The sequence below is a fragment of the Aphelocoma coerulescens genome, chromosome 2 (assembly GCF_041296385.1).
Source record: "Aphelocoma coerulescens isolate FSJ_1873_10779 chromosome 2, UR_Acoe_1.0, whole genome shotgun sequence".
Taxonomy (NCBI): domain Eukaryota; kingdom Metazoa; phylum Chordata; class Aves; order Passeriformes; family Corvidae; genus Aphelocoma; species Aphelocoma coerulescens.
The window spans coordinates 28,949,823-28,970,418 of NC_091015.1; the positions used below are offsets into that span (position 1 = coordinate 28,949,823).

Sequence of the window (20,596 nt, forward strand, 5' to 3'; positions counted from 1 at the left end):
AGCCACAGGTTGGTGTTAACAGCCTGCCACCCTGACACTACTGTGCTCTCATGAGGCTCAGTCCTGTCCCAGACCAGAGCTGCCTGACAGCAGAAAGAGGAATGGCATCTGCCCAATGTCACTTAAGGTGTGCCTCAAAGTAAGCCTTCCAACTTTTCTGTTCAAGCAGGACTTAAAAATGTGCCTGAATGGGCAAGCAGAGACTAAGATACACACATATGCCCACCCCATCCCTACCCCACCCCCAGAAAATGCAAATGTTTGTTCATCTGCCTGGTCATTACCTGCTTTTGGATAGGCAGACAGCTTTCCTGAATCTAAGAAAACAATCAGAAGATTCAGAGATAACCTCTTCTGTAGCTAAACTGGTAGCAATGCCGAGCAGATCTGGAATGGCTGCTCAAGCTCACTACTGTTTCAGCAGGATAATTTTCTAGGTCTACTGTAGGTCTAATGTGAAGACCTAGATTAGAAGGCTAAAATATTTACAAGGCATATCTAAATCTCTTTATGTCCTTTCGTTACATACCTCTCACTTTCATTGCACTTGTACTAGAAAATCACATTCTCCTGTAATGTTTTGGGTCTTTTTTAAAATAAAGACTACCTTTCCCATTAATCTAGAAGTCTTGCAAACAGTTGCCAAAGTCCTACCACATTTTCTTTACTGAATGTGAAGACCCTATAATCTTTGTTAGTATACCCCAGCTAATTATCTTCTGCAGAGCTTAAATGAGAATTTAAATTTTCTTCCCTCAGATGTTTTTTAACTGGTTATAAAATTCTGCCTATATTCAATTAAATACATTTAAATGATTTAAAAATTCCTCTATTAAGTTGTAGGTGGGAATTCAAGACCAATGCTTCTGTGATTTTACTGTGGATTCCAGCAGGAGAAAATGTAGGTAGGAGTTACTTGTGAAAATCCTGAAGTGCCTCAAAAATCAGAGTTGTGTGCTCTCAAAATTGTGTTTAAATCTTTTACGGGTTAGCCTGGAAGAGTTACTGGGGAGGTAATAACTATGGAAACAGGACAAACACCCCATGATCTGTAAATTACACAGCAGAATTGCACATGAAAAAAATTGAGTTTTGGACAGCACAGAGGTATAGTATGAGCAATTATGAAAAAATGCCAAGTGACTTCTTCTTTTCTCTTTCTTCTTGTGTAGGGACAGTGACAGATGCAGCTTCACTTGAAGTGAATAGATGTCTCCTAGTGAGATCTTGATTGATGCCTTATTTTCCACAGAAGGGTTGTTTTTTCTGACATAAAAATGGCAAGGAAGAAAATTTTAAATACCATTGATGTATTTCATTTTTTGGATATTTACCAATCAACTAAATATGTTTTGTAAACTTCCAAGTCACCTAGGACTGTAGCAACAGACTTGATTGCTACCATAGCATCAGAAAGTACTTTTCTTTTTAAAAAGAAAGACTAATTTTTAACAAGAATATGTTTGCTAACACCTTTCAGAAAAAAAAAAGAGACTGTTTAAAAGGTGGTCATATTTTACGGATCTGGCTTTTATTGTTACTCTATCCCAGCATAGTATACTACATGTATTAAAAAAAGACATTAAATGATTTTGTGTTTATATTTATTGTCAGCAATACATCAGTTATGTAAAAATAACCCAGATGAAAATGTAAGACTTGTTACATTTTCACATCATCTGTATTAACTGAATAAAGCTTAGTGACAATATACACAAATTTGCAGTAGTAGTTGTACGTAAACATTTTGTGCATTAAAAAAAGAAATATACATAATTTAAAAAATAAAAATGCATTACACAATTTACAAATTAACATTAACCAAAAAACAAAAGGTAAACATTCCTCAGACAGCTGCCTTCTCATTCTACAAAATAAATATTCAAGTAAATTAAGTTAGGCAAAATAAAGTCTTAAATCTTAACAATTTACATAAAGGTAAAAAGACAGATTTCCATTTAATTCAAGGTATATTTTACAGTGATTTACACATAGAGTTTTTTAATTGGTCTCTTCAAATTGTAAGATTGGAAAAAACTTTATTACATTTTGACAGGAGGAAGGGGGTTTCAAAATTGATGCTTTATACCAAATATAAACAAGCTTGTGCAGTTGCATCAAAGCTTCAAAAAGGAACTGCTCCAGGTCTCAAAGCAGACACAGTAAGCTAGAAACTACAGTTTTAAAAAGGAAAATATAAACCACCACATCAACAGGAAAATATCTACTTTTCTATTTTCTGAATGGTTTATTCGACCACTGGAAACATTACTTTCACAAACTAATAATCTATAGTAGTGGCTGCTTTAGGCACTGGATTTGTAGAAGCACTCTGATTTTTAAAGCAAATTGCTTTTCATTCTATACTGATAATTCACATATTATTTATTTCTGTTTCAATGCTAGAGGGCTTAATCGTCTTTGCAAATTTTAGATTTACATAAAATTTCAGCCCTCTTTACAGCCTAGTTTTTTTTTCTTGATAATGAGGGAAGCCATTCTGGCTTCAAATTTCCATGCACTTTGTTCATAGAAAAAATAATAATAAAAATGCACTCTAGATTTTAAAAGCAGCACTAGGATGATGCAGATGTGCACCAGATATTCACTGATCAGATATAAAATGCAACACATACTAAAATACTTGCATGGATTGCAAAGGCCAAACATACTTTAAAAACCCTCCTATCTCTTTGTTTGTCCCTTTAATATGGTAAGAAAAAGGAGATGTCATACCTTTAACTTCAAGTTATTAAATGCTTAGATTCAGGACATAAAATTCTTCAAGGCAAGAACTAGGCAATAGCTCCTGCTAAGACCAGCCAGTGTCATAAATAAAGGTGACTCATTGCCAATGAAATAAACCCTGTTCCCTCAATGCCCTCTTGGTCCAAAACTATTTGACAACACAGAATCAGACTTTTAAAAGAACAGAAATCGTTATTAAAATTTGTCTCCACATGTAGTTATCGTTCTTTAATATTATATAAATATTGGTGGGGTTTTTTTTGTATGTCTGACAAAAGAGGAACCAACCATTTTTTCTTGTTTTCTACTCAAGAATGCTGAAAATTAAAATTATCAAGATTTGTATTTTTGCAATGGATCTTTACAAAGTGATATAAGACTGAAGACTCCAGTCCTGAAACACATACATGAATGAACCACTGCTGTGGCAGGGGGCCATGGAACTCCATCAGCTGCAGCTGGATCAAGGTATAAAATGAGAAATTAAACCCGCACCAAAGATTGTTACCATTGTTCCTCTGCTCATCGTTCCCACCTGGGGAATACTTACACAGTGGGAGGAACGTAATTTTCTTGATGCAGTAACACCACACTGGTAATATGTCAGCTAAGTTAAAGTAGGACCATAATCTCTCTTGAACATCCACAAAATGCTCATTGGTTTCAAGAATTATTCTACACAGAACAAAGGTGTGTATTTTTAAGTACTGATATCACCCGTTGATGTCCATGAGAGCCTTGTCATTGATTTCAGTGGATCTGGGCCAAAGTTTGCAAAGCTAGTTTCATTCAGTGTGCAAAAACTGGTGCTTCTTGAGTAAATAGAGTGATGAGTAGGCAGAAGTGGTTTAGGTTATAAAAAAGACCTGAGAAGCTAATGTTGAACTTTATATAACAATTATTTTTGAGAGGTTGCCTGATAAAGTTTTGTATTGCTTAGTAGTGGCACAGTCACTTGTATGTTCAGGCTGCACATAGAAGCCATTTGAGGAGAATAACCTTTCTCAGGTCATGGATCACATCCGAAACAGGCAAGTCATGAGTGGCAAGTCAATGAGCTTCATGTTGGAAGCATAACACTGAAAAGCCATAAGCATGGAAGAGGTTAACAATGAGTTTTCATACTGCCAGAGATTTTTAAAATGTCATGAGAATTAAAATGGCAGAACTATTGATCTTATTGTTTACTTGCCAGCACACTCAGGAGTTTAACTGAATAATTAAAAGATTCTATCGAATTATCCTAATTAGAAAAGACAAATTGTCTCTGAGTACTGCACTGCCAGTAACAGTGAAAAAGCTCTCATTAACAGAAGGAAAGAAAAGCAAAACCATTTTATTTTAGTTGAACAATTGGAACACCTTTTTAGACAAGAAGTATGTCACTTAGGATGACAGGGCAACCACTTTTTCTTTTCTTTTTTTTCTAACAAAGTTAACAAATATAAAAAATCTAGTCATAAACAGCCTTCAAAGTACAATTAGAAACCAGCAGGACAATCTATACCAGTATAGGTAGATGGGGCAAGAAACTAGACACTTGTATTACTGCCATGGTGTAGAGTACAAATGGCTGCTGTGATGAGGAACGGTGTGTACAGCACACGTCGTAGCCGATTCCATCCCGTCACAGTCCAAACTGAACGCTACTCTCTTCAGGATTCAAGACCTGTCTACTTGACACTCCTTGCACAAGATACATCATTATCCTTTCTGAAAAGAGGCAGTTTCTATGGCAATACTAGTTAAGTGCATATCATGCTGCACTAATATAGTGCAAAAATTTGCCTTACATGTAGCAAAAAAGATGCAGGCAACAGTTTGAGTTAGAGAAAGTAGAAACGTATTGTAACATTTACAGCAGGTATTTTTTTCCAGACACCAACCACTAGAAAATAGGGAATCTGAGAATGCCTCCTTTCTGGATGTACACATGAGGCCTTTATACTTTGGAGTGGTAACAGGACAGAATTTTGCAAGTGAGTCATTGCCCTCTGAAACGCAGGTTAACACAAGTTATCATCAACTCGCAAACTTTTGAACTTGCTTTTAATCCCAGTTAAAAGTTAATATTGTACTAAGCACTAAAATGCTCTTCATCATGTATATAATCTGATAGAATAATACATATGGTTCAACTGAGTATATATGTTTGAATATAAAGAGTCATAGACAGCTTGGTACAAACTTGACATGCGTACTGATTATACTTGGTTAATGATGCAGGGGCTTCCAAGTGTTAATAATATGTCAGCTACAGTATTCTGGAGACAGAAGTGGTGCTCAGTTCTAAGGCTGAGGAAACACCACAGATCTCCAGCTGCAGTGTCTATTAACGTGATTCTGCCCGATTTCTCAGTGCTGATGGTCTAAAGTAAAGCAATACCTTGAATGTTGGTAGGCATTATGAAATCCATCCTTCTTTGTCTATGGTGCAGTTACAAAAAAGAAAAATTCAAAACACTTAATCCACTCCATAAAAAAATCCCTGTGGCTTCGGATACCTTCCGATTTCATTCCTATAGTTTAGACTCCATTTGTTACCATGAGAAGTTGTATTTTACATGTCTGCATCTCCATCATAAGCCAAGGTTAAAGGTTTCAGTCGGTTGTTCTGCCTTCTCTGGGGCTTCTTTGGCTTTTTGCTGAAACAATAAGATAATTTGTAAATAGAACAAGCAACTAATAACATACAAAAATGTACTTCATTCTTAAATGAAAGATGAACATGTTGATAATGCATTCAGTTGTTTGTTTATAAAAGCTATAAGCCTAAAACCTTCACTGGGATCACTAATTTTCTCTTTATCAACCCAAAGCGATATCTAATTCAAAGCTCAGTTGTTCAGAAACAAGCTGTTATGGTGCTGATGTGACTTGATGAAATCCTTGGCAGGTACTCTTGCAACATCACTCAGTTTTCAGAAGAACTCAGAGCCTGTCATGCAATATTTGGTCATGTATCAAAGCTGCAATCAGGTTCTTTTAAATTATGTGACTCAAGTCTTAAACTGCTCTTGATACATCAAGGGTTTCCACAGGAAAGATCCATCTTTTGACTGGCTTTATCTCATTATACTTGCTCGAATTACTACAATTAATTCTAGATGTTATAATCAAACTAGCCATTAATAGCAGAGGTATGGTTGTTAGCCATAACATTCCTTGTCTAGCCTTGAATTAGATTTTAATCCAGCAGTACTTCCAATCCATTTGATATAGTTTTAAAAAATTACCAGGCCAAAGGAAAAATGTTTATCCATGCTTTAGTACTTGTCTCCTTTTAGAGTGTAATATAAACATTTCTTTAAATCAGGCCTCTGCATCCTCAGTCTTATCCAAAATCTTATCTCAGCTATGTCACTTAGGCTGCTCAAATCTGAATCTTTTATACCAAACCATTTGTTACAATGATTTGTAGTAGCCACAGATTCCAGTCCAAATAATCTGCAGTGCATTTGAATGCTAGTGGATTTCTTTTTCCTCAAAAAAACCCCCAAACACCCCCCCAAAATCAACCAACCAACCAAAAAAAATCCCGAAAACCCAAATGAATTTTTGTATTACCTAGACAAAACTGAAGTTTTGGGCAAAGTTTACTGAATGTCCAACACACCCAGAAGCCCCACAAATGCCTACTAATGCAGTACAGCCAGGAGACTGATGCACATGACCACACTTTCCTCACCTTTCACCTGTACAGTCATTTGGATCAGAAATTCTGAACAGGACCTAGAAAACTTCAGGGAGCACATTCTCAAAGGTGACTTTTCAAAAAAATATTATTTCATATATTAAAAAGATGATAAAGTTTTCAGAATTTTTCTGGCTGTGTATCTCTGTATCTTGTTGTCTGGAACACTTGTTAAATATAAAATATGACTTGCCTGGTTACTAAATTTCTTTCTTGCTGTTTCTCTCAGCATTTTGCAATACAGACACAATAAAATTATTCTGGACACTGTATATAGCAAATGAGATACACTGAGCAAAAATAAACTGTACACTGAGCTACCCCATATTTGTAAGTTCTTCTACCCTCAGAAGAGCATGTGGTTATCCATCATCTAGAGTACAACCAGAATCTGCTAACCTGAGTTTGGACAAAAGGACATGGGAAATTAAACACTACAGTTCACAGAAGTGCCTGCAGTTTCTACAGCAGGAGGTGTAAATATTTGCATTACAGTCTGTGAGGGGACTGTTTTTTAATAAATAATTAAGGAACTCACCAGGCTAGATAGATCATAGAAACAATAAAGATGAGTAAAACAAATGCACCAGCAGCTACACCATAAACCCAGGTCTTCAGCCTCCCATCTAAAAGGAATGAATGTTAGTAGTATTTGAGTTAGTCTTGTTGAATTATTAGTTCTGATATAGCATAGAAATACTTTAATAATCCGAAATAAATGTCTTCACTAGCAATTACAGTTTAATCAGAGTAAATATTGTTAAATAACTGAGCAATGACTTCTCTGTGCTCTGCTTTTCAGTTGAAGTCAGGATAATTCAAATGGAGTTGAGATCTGGGGCAGAGGCAGCAGGTGAGATACCCAGAAACTCAGCTTTGGGGCCCCCTGCTAGCGAGCAATCCCTCAGTGTGATCACAGGGCAGTCTGGGACTCATTTAGCATCACTTTCTATTCTAGCTCTGGTAAATCAATCTGCCTGTTATTTTTATTCTTCTTCCTATTTACTTTTATGTTTTTAAATACCCTTAGCATGCTATACCTCATCCATACCTTAACTGTACATACACAACTTTTACTACTGCATAAAGTAATATTTTTAAAATTTCTTTCCTGACCAAATGCAAGTTTTGTTGTTATAAGTAACTTCTCCTAACAGAACAAAAATACACAAAAAAGGACAACCCATGCTCATAAAAAACCTGTCTGTTGTTAATAAGAACTGTATTTATGTGTAGCCTGTGCAGTTTTTGTTTCGGACATGATGTCCCTGCAGGCTCAGGCATACATACCACTCTCCTTCTTGCCTCAGATGCACCCATGTCTACCAGGAAAAATGATGTGGCTTTGTCTGTGGGGTTTTGCTCTGCCCCAAATGAGCATGTCACAACCAAAGGTGAGTGCATAGTTTTTGACTCACTGCTTCTATCCAACTAATTTTCCAAATTTCTAAATGGCTTTTTGCAAACATTTTTTTCCAGGAGGTTAGCTAGCCTTGTTCCATCTCCTTGGCAATAAAAAAAAAAAACAAAAAAACAAAAAAACAAACCAAACATTAAAAAACTGAATTATTTCATTTACAAGTGGTACAAGTTTTATTTCATGAAGTTGTGTATGTATTCAATGTAAACAAATACAGCTTAAATTTTTCGGACCAAACACTTAGTGCTTCTTGTTAGTTCTGTGGAACCAAAATACATTATCAATGCAGTTTATATTTCCACAATAATAATAACAGAAGGTAGACTAAGGTTGTTTGGTTACACAGTAGTGTTCTTTGCTGTGCAGTTAAGTTCAGGCTTTCTGGTCTGTAGCAGTGCAAAGTCTTGCTGTCATATGGACAAGTTGTTCAAGACTAATCAACATCAAAACATTACCTTAAGTTACCTTCGTTACCTTAATCAACCTAATGAATCATTATAACTGATAATAACTTACATAACTGAAATAACTGATCCATTAAAGATTAATGGAACAGTAGATTTGACCTGACACATGTCCTGTGATATGATAATATCAATGGGAGGAATTCAGACATTAGTACTGCTAAATAGGTTAGTTTCCTCTCACCTTGGCTTATTTCCATTGGTAAGAGATTTTGGGGTTTTTTTTCAGGTTGGCTTCTTTTAAAATAGTAACATCTCCTTGAAAAAAAGACTGGCAATATCTTGTGTACATATTTATTTGTTTTTGTCAAAGCAAGGAACTCTGTTAATGAGGTCATTTCTATTATGCAACTACTGACATCTAACTCAGGCTTTCTGAATTCCCTCTGGACAGATTATTGCTAAGTATACAAGGCAACTGGCATCTCAGACTCATCTGTTTGTGGTAATACTTCAGCCCAGACAACTGAAGAGGATAGTTTTAATACCTTCCTTTCTGGAACTGCAATGTAATTTGTGGATGAAAAAAAAAAAGAACTACTTTAAATCTAGACTTAGAAACTGTGGGAAAGGAATAATCATGCCAGAGTAAACCCAAACTTTTACAATGGATATCCAATCCTGAAATAAAACAATCAAGCCTAAATCTCATGTGAATTGGAAAATGTTCACTTTCTCTCACATTGCTCATAACTTCACTGCATAAAGTATTAGTTTTATTGAGTATGTTTGGGATTATCTGAACTGAGGTATGTCTCCTTCCTAACTCGAATTACATAAAATTGGTGAATTTTCATGAAGTTTTTCAACTGTAGTCTTGCTCCAAAACCATGCCTGAATTCACATGAGCATCCACATTCCTAAACTGTTGAAGGTGACTGATACTTGCTTATTGTTGTCACTCTGGCTGCTACAACACACCCTCTGGCATTTTCAGGAGGAGTTAGCTAAAATGAGTAAATGGTAACACATATGGTAAAATGCTGTTTTTTAAAAGAGGACCAGAAAAGTTTAATTTTCTATTCTTTATTGTTGATTAAAGTACCTTGAGTAAAGACCATTTTATTGCCAAAAAAAAAAAAAATCAAAGTACCAGTAATACTAAATACTAGTAGGACTAACAGGATCTAACATAAGTATTTCTAATTTCTAACCCAAACATTATTTAATCTGCTTATTAGAAATATAGTTATAAATCTCAACTTGAAACATCTTATGGATTATGCATGTAAAGACAGTGCTTTCAATTCTGCAATTAAAAACATCCAAAAACCCTTTAGAAATAAATGACCACCCTAATACACACGTGTATTAGTATATTTAGCCCTGTGTGATTTAAGACAAACTTAAGATGATAACCAATTGCTCTCTTCCATACTAATAATATTTTGGGCAAGCAGCATATCTCTTTATGTGAAAGTATTTTGTTAATTAAAGTTTTATTTATCTAAATATTTAATAGCACTAGGAAATATTTACTGACATCTGATTACATGATGGACTCTATGAAGTATTTTTTATGAAATAACTCTCATATTTTACGACACTCTTGCACATAAGTCTTTGCTCAGCTCTAAAGAACATGGTCCATCATGAAAGCAAATACTGCTGGTAAAGACTTAGAGCACGCCTATGCTAATTATTGATAATATGGTTAGCGTTTGAAAAACATGAATTAGTTTAAATATGGATATGTCAGAAAAGCATTAGCATACCTATACCAAGTATTTTCCTACAATTTATGCTATGGCATAAATTTTAAGAAGTCTCTACTCTTTGCTGTCTTCAGTTCTACCTTTTCATTCCTCTGTCAATGGAATTATTGGTTGAGAAACCATAATTTAATATACTGGCTTGCACCTTTGCAGCAAACTCCCTTCTAAAGTCACATTTCAAATAGCTTCTGTGAATTTTATCAGGTAGAATGGCTAAAAGGAAATCTGCAATATAAGATTTCACTAAATATATTGATGGAGTAGTGAGAATGCTACGGGTTTACTTCTGTCTCCTCCTTTGTTTTCAGTGATAGTAGATGCTTGCCTTCTTAAATGAAATCGTAAGGGTTTTTCTTGTCTTTCTGGCATCACAAAAATGTAAATGCCAGACCCTTCAGCAGTTCTTAACACTAAGAACTCATTGCATGACTTCACCTGGCCCAAAAGGCTGTAGAAACCAGGTCCTTCCTCGTCCTGACTGGTTACTGGAGGGCTGGGTAGGGTTCACAGCTCGACTGGTTTTCACATCTCCCTTTTTGTCCTCCATGGTGGGGATCACCACCACTGGGATGAGAGTGCACTGTTCGAGTGTGCCATCAGAGGACATAACTTCAGTGTATCCGTCTTCACAACTGCACGTTCTAGTCTGTAGGGAACAAGTGTTTTACACCGTGTAGCAGAAAAACAAGGTTTTGTGTGAGCTATAAAGCATAACATCACGGATGACTGGAAGAGAAGACTTTTTTGATGAGTGCTAGCCTGGAGAGTACCTCTTCATATATTTTTATGCAAGTTCATGCCATATCAAGAGAGATTATTTAACATTTAATTGAAAGGTGGAAAATCATGAGAGGTGGATTTTAACAAATTAGTGACTAGTAAAATCTCTGAAAATACTTTTTGTTGGCATAATCTTTGTAATCAAGAGATGTGTGGGAAGCCCTCATGGGGGCGTTCTATGCTCCAATGCAGTAGCACATACCTCACTGCAGTAAGCGTGGGGTTGGCTGCACGGTGGGTTACATGACCTGTCAGCATCTGGTTGGCGCATCACTAAACAGCCCCCTGTAGGACAGAAAATCATATTTTCACATGGTAATACCTCACCACTGATGAAACTACTGATGTCATTACTTGCTGCAGTATCTCATGGGTGACAGTCTTGTTGCTAATTTGAATGTAAGAATCCTTCTTTTATTCCAAGGTGAAGGATAATTGGAATCAAGTGTTTTCTTATCTGTAGAGTAAGGTTACAGCAAATTTATATAATTTCATGTGTATTTTAGAGAACTAATATTTGGCAATGAAGCTTTTTGTTTTCCCCTTTGTTCCCTTGGTGGATTGCCCAAAAAACCAATTTAAATGCTTTATTGTACTCAAGGGAAGAGATTTGGTTCTCTGGGGCCCTCCTTATGACTTACATATTAAAACTGCAGCCACAATAGAAAGAAAAACATCTTTTTTATTTATTTCTTTTCCTGTTAAACTGAAAACAAGTTACTCATCCTGTTTATGAAAGGACACCTATTTCCTGCTGCTACTGGGTCACTTTTACACGTGCTATAGCTTTGGCTTTATGAATTGAGGCTTCATGTTAGTCTAAGATTTTATGAAGGGAAAGCAGATTTATCAGTAAAGCATGTACTGAATGTTACAATACTGATGATAGTGTGGGTTTCAGTCTTTTCTCTTTTTATACAGACCTAGTTTTCATTTCTACAGCTTTATATATAGTGCAGTTATTGTTATGGACCAATACACACAATCAGGCTTTCACTATCATTTCAGCCAGAATATCTTCAAAATACATTTAGATCAGTTTGAATTTACCTGTGTTTCCTTTTAGCTTATAGAAGAGGGATATGCATATACTGTTTAAAATTTATACTGCTACAGGACAACTCATCTTGCATCTCCCAAATTAATACCATTTTTATACTGGTGTGATATGATGATGAAATCCTGATAGCTGAGGTTGGTCACAACCATAGCAGATGCAGTTAGATGTGGTTACATAGATCCAAGTGTTAACGGGATGGCTGGTGAAGAACAAAGAAAAACCCTGCTGGTTGCCATAAGTTTTCCCCACCCCCAGAAAAGAAAATCATACATCCTAGCATACAAATCACATGCCTGTGGGAATCTATGTAATAAAATATCAGTCATCCAAGGAAGCAGAAGGAAAGAGTTGCCTCATCGCCCATGGGAAATAACACCTTCAAGTAAAAAAGAACTATTCAGCACAATAATATTATGCAAGTAAGGAAATAAAGACCTTAAAATACCAACATGACTCACAATAATTATTTAATAATGTCTGAATTAAAATACACTATGTTAGAGCCAAATGTGTAGGAATAAGGCAGTCAAGACCCAGTAATCAGAGAAATGGGTTGCTTCTGAATCAAAATAGCTAATCTCAATTTAAATCAATCATGTATATGAATCTATCACATCTATGAGCTCTTAAATACTGTAGTTTATACAAAACACTTTCAAAAAATGTACAAATGTAAATTAAAATCTGGTATATTTAATGTGAGAAGGTCCCAAAGAATATTTTATTTAAGTGTTGTGTTTGAAAACTATCGTAAAATCCATGAAGACTATAGTTTTCCATTTATCAGAAACATATGAAAAATATAGTTTTACATTGCATGGAGACCGGTGATTGCATGTTCTGGAATATCCCATTAGTCTTCATTTCAAATCAGAAAGTTACCACAGCTTTAAAGCCACATAAAAACAAACTTTGCAAAATAAAAGATACAATATAGGTCTGAGGTTTGTCTGCCTTGGAGGTCCCAATATGAAAAATCTGCCAACAACACATAGTCATATATTTGTCTTTCCTAGAATTTATCACACAACTGTATTCAGTCACATCAGAAGAAATTATTATTTTCATGTAACTGACTGTGATTTATGAATACATTTTGATTTTAACTTCTCAGAGCTATAATCTCCAAGATGATGTTTCTTTCAAATCCTATAGGACCTTTCATAGGTAATATCCTATATTAATCTCAGTATGAATTCTTAGAGTTTTACTTACCACAGAAACATCTTAGTTAAGCAGGAAGCAATCAAGGTGCATAAATAATGCCCTGTTGCATTTCTTGTGAACAAGATGTGTTTTGATATTCCTACACCAGAAGGTAAGATTTGCAAGAGACTTTGAGCCATTATTTCAACACCTTGTAGAAATAATATAAATATTTTACTTCTACTGTTGCAACAGACAGTAGTGGTGGACTCCATCATCATGAAGTATTGTGGTGGCAATACATGAAAAACAGCTCTCCTCCTGTTACTGACCTGACAGTGACTGGCATTGAGGATGTGTTTACAGTCTCTGGGATTCTTTTACTATCATTTGGTCTGATATAAAAATTATTTAAATAAATGCATAACTCTTAGCTGAAATGAATCCCTATTTCCAATATATAAATCTGTATAAATAGATTCATATGACGATTTTCTTCTGAGATCTCAGTCATTCTTAATTCATGGTTTTTGTGCTTTGGTGTGCACAAAAAGTCACTGCATCCCACAGCAGTCTACTGACATATCCTGATACAGATTTATCGCATTGAAATAAATAAACTTACATTAGCACATTTATTAAAATTTTATATTTTGCAGCTTTAAGGAGATGTATCATATATGGATGATATTATCAAACTCTGCAACTTTCTTTGTCTTTGTATAGGCACTGAAATGACCTGTAACGCATAACATTTTTATTTGTTGTAGGGCTTGAAATTTGAAACCCTACATTTAGAAGTGCAAAGATGCCTATGGTAAAAAACCCCCAAACATATACAATGTAACATTTCAGGTCCACTACAGAGGATACTATTTATATTTACTTTTAGCACGACATGCTGCATAATTCTAGAAAAGAAACCACATCCTTAATATGCAAAAAGATGATGATTTTGATTCATACATCAGGAAGTGTTTTTAGCAGATCCTTTTTTTTTTCATTTTTTTTGGGAAAACACATTATCCACCTGTTTTCCAGGCTTTTTTGTGTGTATAAAAAGAGTCATTACCTGTGACGTTTAAACCATCTGACCTTTGGCACCACACAGTCCGAGAAGATCCCTTCCATGGGCTAGCCATCCACTTGTACTCATAGCACTGGCCATCTGCACAGAGAACATTTGCATTTCAAGAAATTTGATGACAAGGTTTTAGACTACCACTGGCAGCAGCCACACTCCTCAGCAGACCATACTCATTATGAATAGTGGCTTGTACAGTTAATTAGGCCCCCTTCTCCTTCATCCAGCAACCTAGAAGGGTGCACTGCACATGTGGAGATCCAGAGTCCCCTGCACTTACTGGACACATAGAGAGTAGACCAGATATGTCCTAGACACTAACTAGGCTTATTAGGCAAGCCTAATGTAGTTGATGGGCAAAAGAAATGTTTCCAATAACCTCATAATGGTTGCAGCCCATCTGTTGTGCAAAACTCATTTAGGAGTCAGGTTCCTTTCCTGGTGACACTGAGCTTCAGCCAGTGCTCCAGTGATGAGGGCTGCATCTGGCTTTACATCTCAGCTCTTCTGTGCGCATCTTGTATGGGATGAATCATGAAGTCCTTCTGCACCTTAGCTCTCTATTATAAATATAAAATTCCTTATTGTCTGATCTGGCCCCTGAAGGGACAAGAAATGTCTGTACAGGAAACTACTTTTCTTAGATACTTTGTCTACTACCATTAGTAAACATGGCAGAGACATTTTAATGACATCGTCACACAATTAACAATTCATAAATCTGGTTATGAATCAAAATTCAAAGATTTCTTTTTAGTACTGTTACTAAGCAGATAAGGAAACTGTCCCATATAAAAAGAAATGTCATTATTAAAAAAGGTTAATTCTAAAGGGGTAACATATTATAGTTACCACTTGAAAGTTTTTCTGTTTACAGTTGATATATGGAAAACAACAATTTAAGCGCATTTCTGTCTATCAACTTCACATTTGCCTAAAATTGATACCATAAACAGAAAGATAACAAAATTATGGTTGTTCTGTATTTTTTTCTTACTGGAACCAGCCTTGCATATATTTTGGTGCTTACCATTGCATGGTCTTGTTTCCAAAGCCTGTTCTGGACAGAGATGTTGATTCTCTAAGTCCTGAATGATCACTGCTCGAGATCGGACTTGTATTCCTCCAAAACCAAGATCCTCACCATTAACACAGGTTAGCTGGCAAAGGCTCCATTCTGACCACTCTCTCAAGTAACAGTCCCCTGTCAAAGAGCAATTTTATAAGATGAATGATCATTGTATGTGAAGAGGTTTTTGCAATGAATATGTCTTAAAAAAAAGTCCAAATACAGTTTCCTTATTTTCCGTCTTTTTAGTTCCTTTCATTCCTCTTTTTAAACTTGCCTAATAGTTAAGAGAAGATAACATTTTGATACTATCTGAATGTCTGTGTCATAGAAAATATTAAAAAAGATTATATAAGCACCTATTTGTTCTAAAGTAGTGTAATTTCTTGTAGCATTCCCATAAGACCACTGTCATTATGAATCTCTTTGCAATGCTCCACCCAGTGTCTGGATTTTTGTACATTTTAAGATATTGTGCACTGTACGCCTTATGCTAAATTTACATATCTTTTTTTCAATTCATCTTTGATCTTAGAAAACATTGTCTAGTATTAAAAAGACTAATTACTGCTTATCCCCATGCAGATTTTCTCTAAACAGATGTAGAAGCAACTGATGGAACATTCTTTGCAAGAAAGGGAAATGGAAACATGATTAAAATATCTGCTCTAGCTATTTCAGTTAGGGTAACAGATCTGTAGAGTTCTATAGTGTAAAACCAAAAAACAAAACTATACTAATGACACTAATTAGCATGATCAGCTAAGGAACATTTAAGGAAGATCTGAGGCACAACCCAAAGAAATAATTTTGTTAAAATGCAGTTGAAAATGGGACTAGACTGTGCACAGACCCATAAATAAACCCCTTAGTTCTCATTATTTCAGTGAGAAAGCCATTAAAAATTCATGCTACCTTGCATTATACTGATGAGAGATATAATCAGTACTGTGTTGACCAGACGCCTGATTAATGAAGGAATTTTATTTGCCAACCTTAGGAAAGCATGCAAAGAAATGAATAATTGACAAACTGATGTATACATAATAGGAAAACACGTAGTGATTTTTGGAAATATTAGTTGGAGCGTATCATTAGCACATCCCCACAGGGCAGTTATTCTTGCTGGTTAAATGTGAGATTGTTGAAGAACAGGTCCCTGCTCAGCAAAATTTTTAAAGCAATCAGTAAGCAGCTATAATTTTTAAATAAAATTCACTAATATGAAAACATAACTACAGCCTTTGTATTCTTCCAATTTCTATTTAAGAAATAAAATATGTGAAAATCATGCAATTGGAATGCTAAGTACAAAGCAGTGGTGGAAATCTCTCTATTGTTTATTGATTGCTATTTATTGAGACAACTTTACCTTCAGTCCAATCTGAAATGAACTGGGAACAAAATTCTGGGAAAGAGAAGTGTTTCAAGAGAACGAAAATAGAGTACCAGTGTGAAATGATAGCTACATTAGAACTGAAGGAGTTTATCACTTTTAAAGGTACATCATTAATGACTACTGAACAAGAGCAATATACTTCAAATTTTACAAGTGTTTGGAATGAAGTGGAGGGGTTTTACTGGAAATTTAACAGCTCTTATATGCTCTTAATCCTTCTCTGTATGACCATCATGAACCTGATCATTCATAACAGCTCCTTTAGATTCAGTTCACCAAGGCAATAATCGTGTATGTCACATCCAGAGAGTTAAACAGCTAGAGGCACCCATGTTTTCTCAGAGATCAAAACTTTAGTTTCATTTAGAGTAGAACCTTTAAAGGAAAAAAATAAGATGCCTTAGCTTATCTGCCTTAGACACCCATAAAAGGCATCAAGTTTTTAGCCACTTGTAAAAGTGCTAATAAAGTTGTTAGGTAATCTATGCACTTAACATGAATATTTAGCTGTAAACCAACACCTTTTCTCATAGAGTTAAACACAGGTTTTATTACAATAGATTTTGTGAAAAAATGTATACATCTTAGGTACTATCTGTGACAGAGACCATGTCTTTCATAAATTTAAAGTCTAATATTTTTTCTAATTGATTTATTGTCATGAAGCCACTCCTACGAAGTAACTCTGTTGGTCATTTGATGGATGAATCCAATCAGTAAAGCAGATGAAAAAGATTTAATTGCCTGTGGCTAATGCTGGCACTAACAGCTGTAATGACACCCAACGAATCTTGAAACATAACATTTATTTGAACAGCTTTGTTACCTGGACAAGGGAGAGTACAGGTTTCCTCAAGTATTATCTTCTTATCACCATCTATAATAGGCTCTATTTCTCCACAGAATTCCTCATCTACTACTTTGCCAACATCTTCAGTGGATCCATCATAAACCACACAGGAAATGTTCCTCACTCGTGTTCCCTCTCCACATTGAGCATCCTACAGAAGGAGAACATACATTGATTGATACTGGACAGAAGAAAGTGCCAAAAGGCTTGATCTGAGTTACGTGTTACTCTATCTCCTATTATTTTTGCTTAAGTACTTATTCATTCCAATAAGGAGAAAAAGAAGACAAAAGAGAGAAGAGAGGGTTCATTTCTTCTGAAACAAACAAAAAAACCCCAACCCAAAATTTCTGGTCACTGTCACTTGTTTCTTAAATTATGGAACTAATTATGCCTTTGAATTGGAAGCACAGCAGTATATCAAGTGAAGATATCTTCTAATAATGTGAATATTTCTGCTGATATTCTTTTACAATAGAAGGATTTAAATTATTAGCAAAGGTGCTGCTCAGGTACCAAAGTTTACATTTATACTTTGAATATCTGTAGGACACTGTTGTATCCATTGACAAATATAAAATCTAAGAAAAACCCTACTCTTTAGTTTTTGTATAAGAGAGGTGGAAGCAAATTGTTTACAGTGTTGTGAAGGAGGTATCTGGGCATATCACAAATATGCCTGGATCCACATGTCCCATAACTTCAAAGTCCCATATGGTTTTTACCTCAACTTTGCACGCAGACCATTGACCATACTGCCATCGATAACAAGGTTTTACTGGACAGGGTTTGAATTGCTCCATCTGAGAAGGACAAGGCCTCCCATCACCCTGAAATGGCTGATTTATGGTCCTTCTTCTGATCATTTTTCCTGTAACAAAACCCAGCAATAAAAGTAACAACAAATTGATTTATTCCTCAAGATGGTTCTATTTTGCTGAAAAGTGTTGTATTTGAATAAAGTAATTTTTTCCAGATTTGACAAACTGGATCGTAAAGCAGATCTGTTGGCTCTTGTCTGTTATTATTATTGTCTGTGGGTTCATAATTTCCAAGTCAGAAACTTTATATTCTGTCATTTGTTTGTAGTGTAAGAAGAGCAGGAGAATGTCTGATTAGGATTGTTCCTTTAACAGCAAACGAAAGCAGTAATTTCCTAGTTCAGAGCCTGAAGAAAAATATTCTTTATTAATGTGACAACATGTTTGTGGCATTTCAGTGGAGATTCCTGCTCTTTATCTGGAGTTTGCTGCTAGAAGAGGCCAACATGTTCTGTTCATCCCTAAGTTAACACAGAAACATGTCCCATAATTGTCTGATTCTGTCAAACAAGGACTTGCAATTTTCTGTCACTGTCTGTTGGAAAACATTATATGCAGATTTTGCAGGAAATGGAGGATTCTTCACTTAGGCCCCAAAAAAATTAAAATACAATAGGCTTATCTAACAATTATCTCCTCCTCAACAATGAGTGGTATGCTACCCACTGAGATACAGGTTCTATTTCAAATACTGATATAGCCTGGAAGAGGAAGACATTTTTAGCCTTTTAGCAATTCTCTCTCCTTTCATCTTGCAGTGGACATTAGACCACTGTGCTTCATTACAGAGAGTTCATGTGATATAACTGATAATTTCCTTCTGTGTCAGAAAGATTGGTCAAATGGCTGCTCTAGAGTTGTCACCTCACAAAGGTTTCCACAAAATCAACACAGCTGTGGTATTTTCATATATTTATAGATAAATATAAGAGCCAAGTCTGAAAAAAGATGTATTTATTTAAATTTGTATAGTGAAGCTTATAATAAACTAAGGCATTACACAGATTTACCTATATAACACCTGATGTTAGCCAGCCAAAAGAATTAATTTTAATTCCACGTTTCAATCTCATGCATTTTCAGTTGAGTACTCTAATGATAATGACACTAATCTTTTGCTGAGAGCAAGCTACACAAGCTACCATGTATAAGCAGAACAATATCAGTCTCTCAGACAGCTGTGCTCACTGCAGACAGCTAGAAAGATATTTGCCAAATGGAGCCTCATCATTCTTGAATTCACAGCTGCTCCAACTGATATGTTACAGGAGGAAAAAAGATTTTCTTGAAAAGTACTGGAGGAAAAACTCCAAACAACAGCAAAGAGCACGCTTACACACAAAATTCTTCCTCAGCTAGATGGCTATTTGCATGGGTTCACAAAACCTGTTAAGATTTGTGGTCATTGGATTTATTATATGGCTATAACTTGTCTAAAAAGACAAGTTACTTCCAACTTGTTTTTGGAACAATTTTAGTTTTCTAAACTCACCACTAATAATGAAACCTAGGAGAAAATCCCTCCCTACTCTTCCTCTCCCCACCAGATGAAAAATAAATGTTCAAATCCATGTTTACTTCTGTCTCAATATATTATTCATCGTATTTCACTTTTTTCCTGGAATCAGAAAATATTTGGACCAAATTCCCATTATTTTCAGTGAGCACAGTCTCACTCAATCTTTTTATTTCCATAAATAAAGCTGATTTACATATCTGCAACTCTCCCTATCTAGCTACATTTTTTAGTTCTGCAAAGAGAGGTATCATCACTTTTATTAAAGAAAAAAAAAAGAGAACTCAGTCTTTAAAATATGCCAAAGGTATGTACTGACCTGTAAGGCCACAAGTTTGAGAGCACTCAGACCAGGTGGACCAGTCAGAGAGCTGACAGTTCACAGGACATTCCACCACGCAGGACATATTCATTTGCCATGTCTTTTCCAAACCAAGCTGAAAGAAAATGTTAAATGGTCAGCCCACAACTCCAGGCCTGTACCATCAGTGTACAAAAAAGTACAGGTAAAAAAGTAATTAGGACATTTAAAATTCTCATAAATGCATATACTGATCTTTATATACATGCATAAATACTATTTTCATCAATCATTTTCTAAACTAGAACCTATAAATGGAGGGCTTCAACTCTACAGTATTACTTTTTACAATAGGTGAAGGCCAAAATAATTTAAGAAGTATTTTGAAAGAAGAGTGCAAAAATACTGAACAGCTGTTAATAAGTGAATTTAAGTGGTACTAGAAGCCACGTTCCAAACTAGCAAAAGGAGAAAGATGAACATGTATTGGATAGTCAGAAGATGTAGCAGATGCTAAAAGTTTACAGGA

At 35.4% G+C, this 20,596-nt stretch overlaps 1 protein-coding gene across 7 annotated transcripts in view; it reads right to left on the reverse strand.

The window, feature by feature from the left end:
- Nucleotides 1–1,524: 1,524 nt before the first annotated feature.
- LOC138106386 (thrombospondin type-1 domain-containing protein 7A-like) overlaps nt 1,525–20,596 on the reverse strand; it is a 285,545-nt gene continuing 266,473 nt past the window's right edge. For 6 of the 7 annotated variants that reach the window (XM_069006913.1, XM_069006912.1, XM_069006915.1 and 3 more), the window contains 9 exons: nt 20,086–20,203; nt 18,155–18,300; nt 17,406–17,580; nt 15,142–15,315; nt 14,100–14,195; nt 11,024–11,106; nt 10,477–10,687; nt 6,981–7,068; nt 1,525–5,393 (listed from right to left, as the gene is read on the reverse strand). In XM_069006913.1, the coding sequence (XP_068863014.1) occupies nt 5,309–5,393; nt 6,981–7,068; nt 10,477–10,687; nt 11,024–11,106; nt 14,100–14,195; nt 15,142–15,315; nt 17,406–17,580; nt 18,155–18,300; nt 20,086–20,203 (1,176 nt within the window). In that variant the 3' untranslated portion in view covers nt 1,525–5,308. The remainder of the gene's footprint in view (nt 5,394–6,980; nt 7,069–10,476; nt 10,688–11,023; nt 11,107–14,099; nt 14,196–15,141; nt 15,316–17,405; nt 17,581–18,154; nt 18,301–20,085; nt 20,204–20,596) is intronic. The other variant, XM_069006917.1, reaches the window with a different exon arrangement.